The sequence below is a fragment of the Callionymus lyra genome, chromosome 2 (assembly GCF_982586985.1).
Source record: "Callionymus lyra chromosome 2, fCalLyr1.hap1.1, whole genome shotgun sequence".
Lineage (NCBI taxonomy): Eukaryota > Metazoa > Chordata > Actinopteri > Syngnathiformes > Callionymidae > Callionymus > Callionymus lyra.
The window spans coordinates 34,938,960-34,949,609 of record NC_141819.1 but is presented as its reverse complement, the minus strand read 5'-3'; the positions used below and the strand labels follow the sequence as shown (position 1 = coordinate 34,949,609).

The window sequence follows — 10,650 nt, the reverse complement described above, 5'->3', positions numbered from 1 at the left end:
AATGCAAAATTCAAATATATAAATAATTGAATTCAACTGTTCAGTAAAACAAATTCAAACTTACAATATTCCAATTATTGAATGCAATTATTCAATAAAAACATGTATTTCAATATGAAAATGATTAAATAAATTATTCAGTAAAACAAATTCAACCTTTAAGTATAGAAACAATTGAATTCAATAATTAATAAACAATATTTAATAATAAAAAAAATGTTTGAAATGTCAAATGTGATGATCCAACATTGCACTGATACACTTACAAAAACAGGGACATTAAAAAGGTGTGTAAACTGTCGAAATGTCATCATTAGCGCGGTAATGAATTCTTGTGCTGAAACGAAAATAGTTAAAAACTGGTTTCAAACCTTTGGAATGGAGTAAAAATGGAGTAAAAATGTGGATAACAATAGTCGTCACAGATATTAAGATATCCTTCATTTTGTGCATCAAGTAAAGTTTGAACGTATCAAGCCGAGGTCAACTCGGGCCGTTAAAGACGTATAAGTCATCCCAGCAGGAAAAAACAGGAAAACACCGTTATCTTTACAACCCAAATCCATTCCTTGACAAACGCCTCGGGGAGACGACTCTTCTAGGTTAAAGTGCACGCTCGAGAATCACATTGTAAAAAAGAGGGAACGGCTCCTGGAGGATACAGATGCTGGAGGGAGGGATCTGGGTAAAAGGTCGCGGAGTGGAAGTGTGTGAATGAAACTTCAGGTCCTGGATTGTAAATAACAGCTGCTTTTTGTTTCAGAGGCTGAATCCTCTATGGCATCCACATGTTGCGCTGGATTCTAGAGGAAACCTTTCACCTACTTCACTTTTTGCCAGAAGTCGCTGGCGGCGAAGAGTCGATGGAAAAGAAATAAAACGTGACCAATGGACGGTTATTGTGTTTTGTTCTCTGGGAGTCAACAGTGAAGGCTTGGAAACGTGATTTGAAAGATATTCAATGATGGAAAAGAGAGATTTGGATGTTTTGTGCTAATTTACGGCTGATATTAAATCCTCAAGCAAAACTAAAGAAGCTTTAATTCAAGATTAAACATGTAGCTCTGTTGAAAATATATCATAGCAAAGTAAAGTGGGCAGATAATGGCCGAATATCTTTTGATTTATTTAGCCCAAAAACTCAAAAAGTAATTAGTAAAACACCATATTCAACTGACATGTTCTTGTTGATTCTTTCATGATCAACATGGGAAATGGCCTCACCACGCTCACACCCTGGAGAGCTGGGAAAAGCAGATGAAAAATAAATATATTATCAAATAAAAGAACTTGTTTATTGGGTAAATACTTTGTAACAAACAAAGCGTTTGCTTTTATTGTTGGTTCTTTAGATCTCCTGATCAGTATCTGTTTTTACGACAGATTTAAACACGACATAACTATAATGGCTGTGTACACGTGTACTTACTTATAACAGACCTGAACAAGAACCACGTAAACACAAATGAACAAACTAAAAAACAAAAACAAATACATTTATTCTTCATAAAGAAACAACTACAAATCCACAGACAACATATTACAATAAAGTACAATAAATATACCATGTGATTATTTAACATATTATTTGAAATGATGTGAAAAATTTGCTTTTTTACTTTGTATGATTCATAAAACATTGTTAAAGTCACACATATGCTAGCTAGATAGATAATTATCTTATTGAAATGTATAATGTGATGTTTCAGTTACAGTATTTTCTACTACTTTAAACTAAGATTTTCTCTTATTTAAGGTGGTTTTGTTTTATTATTGAATTGTGTCACTTCCTATTGCACACTCAAAACTAGTAAAAAGGAAAATCGGGTAAACTGTAGGTGTAGATCATAAAATATACAGTTATAAAAAAATAAGAATTCTATACATTTCAATATGTTGCAAAACAGAAGTAACAATATATTTGTAGTATTGTCGAGTACTTGACTCTGGTGTTACAGAATTCAGACCACATTAATCTTGGAGTCCACTGTATCCTCTTGTCCTCAGTCATAGACAAGTTTTTTTTTTAATTTAATTTTCTTTAACTGCGGAATAAGTGATGGCAGCTCCTATCTAGTGGCCGGAGGTTTAATTGCAACACAAAATTGAATGTTACTTACGTTAATTGTAAATAAAAAAATAAAATAAAAATAATAATTTTATTTTACACTCTTTATTGAAATATAAACCATAAAAGATAACAATAAAATATGGTTTAAAAACCAAATTAAACTTAAAATTATTATATTTGAAAAAAATAAAATTGATACAGTTCTGTTGAATTTAGTCACATAAGTTCATAGTATTGTTAAAAAATATTGCGATACATCAATGTATGGATATTTACATTATATAGCAACCCTTAGTTGTTCTATAAGGTAGCATGAGTTTCAAGTCGCAAACGTTACTAAGCTAACGTCACTCGTGGAGTAGTGATAACAGTCAAATTTAAAAAAAAAGTTAAATGTTAAATTAGCTCCTTGGCAGAGGTATGTGTTGTCCCAGTGCTTTTTGTTTTCGCCAACCTTCTTTCCGTATTTTACTTTACATGCTTTTAAATGACTTCTGACGACTGATCAGTGGACACGTGTTGCATCTGCTGCTGTTTTCGTTCCTCTCGTGCAGGTTCAACTCCAGCTGTGTGTGTCTGATGGGATGCAGAGTTCGGGGGTTATTTTCTGCTCGGCGAGGCTGATGCAACGATCCCCGGACACGTGACTATCGTTCACCTTTCACACACTAACCCACTCCTGCCTCGAGTTTACGCCCGAACACAGACGAGGCAGCGGTGGCTGATGTGACGGAACATGTTTTCTGTCGCTTTCTGCACTTGTTGTCCTGATCAGGAATGTGTGTACAGTTAGTCGGTCTGGAAGAGAACATCGTCTGAGAGGAGGAAGCAACAGCTGGAGAATGAATCCAGAGACGGGCAGATGTTGGCAAAGACACTTTAATCATGGAGGTGACAACATGAACGTCTCTGATGAAGAGACACTTGCACAGAACAAAGACAGATGACGACTGAAACGTCCCACGTGCGCGACGGCCAGTAAGTGAGGATGTTTGAGGGATGACGGTGTTGGCAAACAAAACTGTTAGCACCAAACAACCTCAAGGCTTGGAATTCCTGCAACCTCTCGTGAAGTGACAAGTCTTTGTGGGTGAAAGGTGAAGCATCTCCGAGGAGTGTTTGTCCACGAGTGCTTTAGCTTCAGAGAATCAAACTCATCGTATTTTGATGGATTTGATGGAAAACCATGAGTTATATAAACATTTTTTTAGACACTTTTCATGTTTTAGCTTTGTGTGTGTCACGGTGGATGGTGTGAGCACAGATGATTGCTGGGTAAATTAAACAAACGAAGAAAAAACATATATATCTGGGTTTTTTTGTTCCTTCATTTATAGTTTCTCAAATTCTTATTTAATCATGGATAGTTTTTGGTTCATATTTTATTAAAGTTGTAGAAATAGAATATTTTAAATCTTCATTTACAATTCACAAGTAAATATTCACTGCGTTTGTTCATTTCTGTGTTGCAATTAAGTGTTTAGCCGCTAGATAGCAGCAGTCACTACATCCTCGGCAGCCAGAGGAACAATGAAATCAGCGAGATCCTGGCGATGACTGTGGACGAGAGGATACAGTCGACTCAAGCAGTTTTTAAAGATGATGTTTGGATATATTTTGTTTTGAAAACAAATGACAGCAGTTCCAACTTCATCAAGAGTCATGTGTTCTGTAAATTCTACAACACCAGAGTCAAGTACTCGACAATACTACACATATATCCTTGTTCAAAGAGTATCGCAATATATACTATCATTGCCTCTGTACCGTTATACGTAATACCAGATTCTAGCTAGTAGTGAGATGGGGGTATTGTAAAATAGATATGAATTGTGCAAAGTAAACCTTTGTTTTTAGAAAAGTCTGTCTTTGTTTAAAAAAAAATCCAGTTTATATTTAATAATGTCTGTTTATGGAAAAGATGTAATAATAATGTAAACTAATCAAGATATATCTTTAACTTTATTTTTAACATTTAGCTTAAAACAACGCTTAAACAGTTCTACTGAGGGCAGATATATCTATTATATTGTTTTATAGTCCTGATGAGCAGCTACTGTTGCTTTGATGATAACAATAGTGTTAAAGGATGTGTTGTGTATCTTTCTTCCAGGTAAACATTAGGAAAATGTTAGTGATGGTCTGATGAAGCTTCATGAAGCAGTGTCATTATTTTCAGAATCCACCAGATGGCGGTCTCTGCCCTATTTTCCTTTGTTTTAAACCTCTGTTCTAATGAAACGTCACATCATTTTTAAACTGATGGCGCCACCTTCTGACCTCTAAACAACATGACACTGTTTCATGAAGCCATCACTAGAAAATGTAACTGACAATCCAATTCACAGCTCATGTCCGCCCGGATTAACATTTTTAAACAAAATATTATTACATTATTTTAAATAAAAATCTGGTGTTTGAAATACCATTGATCCCAATAAGCTGATCTCAAGGCGGATAATGGTGAGTGTCAGCAGTTATGCAGATGATGCAACGATGTGGTGAAAATAGAGCTAAGCCAAAAGGCAAAGCTTTTAGTGTACTGGTCGATCTACGTCACTATCCTCAGTCGTCGGGTTGGGTTGACTTTCTGATAAGGATACTTCATTTATTGAAATGTATTTATTTATATTTGTTGTTTTATGTTACAGAAAAACATGAATTCAGATGATTAAATGACCTCCTTGGCAGCAGAAATAATGGTGGGTCATAGATGGGTGGTCGAATAGAGGAGCATGAATGATTCATTCAGGATACTTGATCACACAGCTCATTAAAGTGTGTATTATTTGGTAAAAGAACAGAAGAATTAAGGATGTGGGGATATTTAATGAAAAAACAGATAGGACTTTGAAGTTTTGTGGGAAGTTATACAACACAGGACTGTCTCGGTGCTGAAGGGGATTATTATCTGGTTCCTCTGGTCCAAATCCTCTGCATCATGGTTTGTCCAGGATAACACAAAGCAGTTTGTAGACCCGCCAAGAGGAACAGGCCCACCGCTGCGACCGGCCCCGCCGTCATCTGCAGGTCGGACTTTGTGTTTTGGTTGATCTGAGTCAGGGCGGAAAATCCCAGCGTCCGTGTAATCTGTAGGCTGCAGACAGAACAGCATGACCCGAGTCAGACCCGGAGAGGTTTGGGTACGTGCAGGAGAACCACGCTGCAGTGGAGAGCGGTCCACTCCCACTGCAGCCTCCACACAAGCAGAGTACTGTCCGTGTACTTCAGAACACTTGTGTCAACAAGGTGTAAAAATGAAAGTAACTCTTCAACTCAAGAAAATTACAATTTAGTGATTCACTCTGTTTGTTCAACACTTTCAGTTTCAATTTGATGGAGTTTGACCGAAAAAAGGACAAACCCATGACAGAATGAACAACCAGAGTTCAAGTAGATTAGATTAGAATTAGACGTATGACATCATCATATGTGGAGAAATATCTCAACATTGTTTCTAAGAGACAACAGCTCTTAAATTCAGTAAGAGCATTTCCAAACTGCAACTCCAATTTTTAGAAAAGTCTGTCTTTGTTTAAAAAAATCCACTTTCTATTTAATAATGTCTGTTCATAGAAAATATGTATTAATAATGTAAACTAATCAAGTTACATCTTTAACTTTAAAACGGATTTACCCTTAAAAACATATTAAAAATCACCTTAAGGGGGGAAGAAGGAGAGAGTCAGTAAAATGGGAATTTTACTTTATTTGTTAAATTAAGAACATGTAAAAAAAAAAAGAGATAGCACATAAAAAGATAAGATATAATAAAGCCACACTGTAAACATAAATTCTATTCCAACATAGGACAGGATTATATGGACAAACCATCGAAATAATATGTTCAATTTTCTTAAAACTATTTATAAGCGATTTAAAACATGATTTAAGAATTAAACTCAACAATAATTAAAAGTTAAAAAAGCAAATAGTTTGTTTGCTTTTAGAAGTATTTGACATGATCAGTGTTAACTAGTCAGTAACTTATCTAACTAGTTAGTCAAATTAACTCTTTGTGTCTGAATGAAGACACAACGATCTCCAGATACGTGTGTAGGTTCAACTGTGCAACACGTGCCGCTGTGTGTGTGTGAGTGTGTGAGTGTGTGGGTGTGTGGGTGTGTGTTCTGTCACAGGAGGATTTGGTCGTCAAAACTGCCGGAGGGTTGAACTTTCCCCTACTTCTCACATCGATTTTCAGCATTCCTGCATGTGTGTGGGACACTCGTGGCTCCCCCGGAGGAAGCGATAGGAACTGCAGCCAAACCATCAGCTCTCCAAACGAGTTTTTACATTTAAAATACACTCAAAATGTAAAGTTGAAATCGCTGTATCAACGAGTAGATACAAGAGACGCAGTTACATTTTTTCAGGTCACTTTAACTCATATATTCAGAGGATATTAAGTGCCAATCAAAATAAGAATGAGACCTCTCAGCGAATCACATTAGGAGGCCGTCAACACTGAGTCTGGTTCTGCTGAATTTTCTGCCTCATTATATCATCACGATTCTTAAAGGTGTTCATGATATATAAACTCATACAAAAGAAAGAAATCAACAAACATATTTTTAAAAATATTTATTTATATTGTTTTGGCAGATAATAAGTAACTGTGTTCATCCTCCTCAAATATAACATCAATTGATTTAAGAAGAAAAAAATATTTAAAAAGTCGAAATGAAATAAAAGCTCTTTATTTCTGTTTTCGTCGTTTGTTTTGTTATTATTTAAAGCTTGTCAAATGTTTTCTTCCCAAATATTTCTATTGTAAAATGTCTGACGTCAGTGTAACTGCATAATAAACAATAACTATAATACTTGGTTATTATGTGTGTGTACTTTGTGTCTTAAAATAGTGTGTAAGTGTGTTTTAATTGTCATTTATAACTGAAATGTTCAAGAGTATGTAGAAGAATGTTGTCCATCCTCGTCTCCTCTGGCGTCCTCAGACCCTCAGGAGGTTCACGCCCACACTGCTCTTCAGGCACAGTTCCAGAACCTCCAGCCAATCAGAGCAGCGCCTGCGCCGCGGCTCCGTCTATAAAAGCCAGAAGCGCAGCAAGAGGACCAGAACTTTTTCAAGAGAAGAACCATGACCGCCCAGATGATCCCTCAGCTCGCGCTCCTCACGCTGGCCCTGTCCGTGTCCGACAGCTTCCCCACGGACCTGAGAGGAACCCCCAAACACGCCTCCTGGGACGACGTGAACGTGGTGGCCCACGGCCTGCTGCAGCTGGGCCAGGGTCTGAAGGAGCACGTGGACAAGACCAAGGTCCAGATGAGGGACGTGGACGCCAGACTGAAGGCCTTCAACGCCACACTGGCCCGCCTGGAGAGAGTCCAGCAGGAGGAGAGGACGGAGGAGGAGCAGGTTCTGGCCCGGGTGACCCGGCTGGAGGAGAAGATGCAGACGGAACCAGCGCTGGACAGCAACCACAGCGAGAACACCCCTCTGGTCCAGGTGGGTCTCCTTCATCAGAGATGGACTTTACTTTAGATGTAAAACTTAAAAATACTTTTGTTTTCTTCAGAGAATGTTGGAGGCTCAGAACAGACGCATCGAGCAGATGGTGGAGAAGATCCAGCAGCAGCAGGACCGGCTGGAGAAGCAGAGCGTCCACCTGCAGGCGCTGCAGAGCCAGGTGAGACCGAGACCACCTCCCCAGGGTCTGAAGCATCGAGACCTGACTGTCGTGTTGGTCCTGCAGGTGCAGAAGAAGAGAGTGAAGTCGCACCGACGCAGGGACGAGGAGACGGTCCTGAGAGCCGCGGCGGTTCTGAACGACAACAGACCAGGTGAGTCTTCTGCTCATGTTCTTCTGCTCATGTTCTTCTGCTCATGTTCTTCTGCTCCTGGTCCAACATCTCAGGCGACATTTTACAAAAAAAACCTTTGCTCTCGACTTTACGACCGGTTGGCGGATCAGCCCAACCACGGACCAAAGTCCAGAGAACATTTACAAACACGCCTCTTGTACTTTCAGACAGATGTGTCAGATTTAAACTGTAATATTTGTGTTTCTCACACGGGTTACAAGCTGTTCACATGTTTTTTCTTCAATCATTGTGCGTAAAATTCGTGTCATGACAGCAGTATTACTGCATAATTAACAATAATTACAATAATACTTATTGTAAGAGCCACATAATGTACTGTGAATGTTATGAGGGGCGAAACGGGTGAAATGGACCTAAATATATACATAAAATGATAGAAAATACATGTTTTCTTAAAAAAAAAAGATCTATATATTTACCCAAATTATTTTGAGGGTCAAGATTTTCATTAAATTACAAACGTCTGAATCAAAGAACTTGTTTAAGTTCTATTTAGATTCAATACAATAATGAACAAAAAATTAAAATGATTAAACATGTTTCACTGACTTCATCATGAACACTTAACCCATAACTGCAATAGAAAATACAATATTTATTTTATGACATAATTTAACGTGTTTTTTCTTCTGCTCCTTGTTTGTCAGGTTCGTCCAGGTCCTGCCATGATCTTTTCCTCCAAGGAGAGCGAGTCAGCGGCGTCTACTCCGTCCAGCCGGAGAACTCTGAAGCCTTCATCGTGCTGTGCGACATGACCTCAGGTGAGAAGACGACACTCTCGCTGCGACCCGAGTGGGAAAGACACGAGATATTAAAAGCCGCTGCTCCCACAGAAGGAGGATGGACCGTCGTCCAGAGGCGCTCAGACGGCTCGCAGAGCTTCAACCGGCCGTGGGCCGAGTACAGAACCGGCTTCGGATCTCTGGACGGTGAGCTTGGTGGAAAAAAGAAAGTATGGTTATGGTGGAGCCACACGTCTAACGCTGAGACTGTTCGTCCCTTCAGGAGAGTTCTGGTTGGGTCTGGAGAAGATCCACGCTCTGTCTGCTCAAGGCCAGAACGTCCTGCAGGCGGAGCTCTCCGACCAGACGGGTCAGACGCAGACGCTTCTCTACGGCGTCCATGTCGACGGAGAGGAGAAGAAGTTCTCTCTCCACCTTCAGTCCGAGTCGCCGTCCGGACTCCACACCGGGAGCTCCGGACTTCCTTTCTCCACCTTTGACCAGGACAACGACCTTGCAGAAGAGGTCAACTGCGCTCGTCACCTCTCAGGTTCGTGGTCACCTCCCTCAGATCCTCCTCCATCTTGTTTCCCCGGTTCTGACCGTGTTCGTGCTGCAGGTGGTTGGTGGTTCAGCGACTGCGGCGCGTCCAACCTCAACGGGAGGTTCCCTAGACGACACCGGTCCATGAGGCAGGAGATGTTCTGGGGAAACAAGTCTCTGAAAGCGACGGCGCTGAAGATGGGCCCCGCGGCCATGATGCAGCGATGAGTGGACCGACGAGCAGACAATCCTAACGTTGCACTTTGAAGAACACTGGCTGCCAGACATGCACACGATCAGTCGGGATCACATTTTTCTATGCTATGCCATATGAGATGATATTTCTGGGTCAAATTGACAAGTCCTTAATGATTCCCTTTGTAAGGGCTGTTGTGATGTTTTATTTTCTACTGTAGATAAACACTTTTATGTGTCTTTAACACTATTTTTATACCTTTTTTAAATTAACTGAGAATAAAAGTCTTAAATGTTGAAACTGCCCCAGTGTTTGAGTGATCTCCTCATTTTGAAGACGATTATTTGTGACGTGGTTGAAGAGCACGTGAAGCGTTCAGGTCAGAGGGACGGTCTTGAAATATAAGTTTGCAATAACTTAACTTTTGATCCTCTTTGTGGCTTAAAGGTGTTTATACTTCAAGGGGTCGTTAAATTCAAACTAAGTTTAAGTTGAGAAACTAAAATGTTTCCTTCATTTTTTTAATGGAAAGGATGAAGACATATTCAGAAAATACTGTTTGTTTTAATATGAAGTGAAAAGTTGTGGTCGAATAAATCCCAGCATACAATTAGGAAAGAATGGAAAAGTGAAAATGGAGAACTTGAGTGTTTTGAGCAGTTGAATATAGTTCACTAAAAACAGTGCTGGGATTAGCCAGGTAACCATTTATATATCATCAGTTTCATAGTTAAACTCTGAGCTGATAAATACAGGCCTAAAAGCCACTTTTCACGCAATTCTCTTTTCATTGTAACATTAGGAGAAACAGATGAGCGCCAAGTCAAAGGAAAATAAACAGCGCCCTCTGCAGCTCACGCCTATGTAATGTTTTTAAAATGATATATATAGTAAACCGCAAATTAAAATCGAAAAATATATATAAAAAAACAAAATAGTAGAAGGTAACGTGGAAGTGTAATTTATGTCCGATAAGAAGCATAAATATGTGAATAATTATGATATAAAATAACTGTACATAGGTTTTCAGTGTCAAATGCGTTTTTATCTTTTTTTCTCGAAGGTCACTGAGGATTTATGGTAATCTGAAAATTAATAAAATAGGTTATTTATTTGGTCGAATCATGTTACTTCGACATTTATTTTCCAAAAATGAGTTTTGAAAATGAGCAACCTTTCTCTACTAGTGAAAATTATGCTCTCAAAACACAAGTTTGCAGTCGCAGCATTGTGTTAGCGAACGGTTGCTAGCTTACGGTGGGTTAATCAGCCCT

At 39.0% G+C, this 10,650-nt stretch overlaps 1 protein-coding gene across 1 annotated transcript; it reads left to right on the top strand.

Annotated features, from left to right (window-relative positions):
• Window positions 1–7,155: 7,155 nt before the first annotated feature.
• LOC148086654 (angiopoietin-related protein 4-like) lies at window positions 7,156–9,680 on the top strand. Its single transcript, XM_087782980.1, has 7 exons — window positions 7,156–7,538; window positions 7,609–7,719; window positions 7,786–7,873; window positions 8,563–8,676; window positions 8,749–8,844; window positions 8,921–9,187; window positions 9,257–9,680. The coding sequence occupies exons 1-7, from the start codon at window positions 7,170–7,172 to the stop codon at window positions 9,406–9,408; spliced, it is 1,197 nt and encodes a 398-aa protein (XP_087639106.1). The 5' UTR covers window positions 7,156–7,169; the 3' UTR covers window positions 9,409–9,680.
• The last annotated feature ends 970 nt before the right edge of the window (window positions 9,681–10,650 follow it).

Coding starts and splice junctions, on each gene's coding strand:
- LOC148086654 (XM_087782980.1), top strand. CDS start 7,170: ATGACCGCCCAGATGATCCCTCAGCTCGCGCTCCTCACGCTGGCCCTG. Junction 7,539..7,608: donor AGAACACCCCTCTGGTCCAG/GTGGGTCTCCTT, acceptor TGTTTTCTTCAG/AGAATGTTGGAGGCTCAGAA. Junction 9,188..9,256: donor CTGCGCTCGTCACCTCTCAG/GTTCGTGGTCAC, acceptor TTCGTGCTGCAG/GTGGTTGGTGGTTCAGCGAC.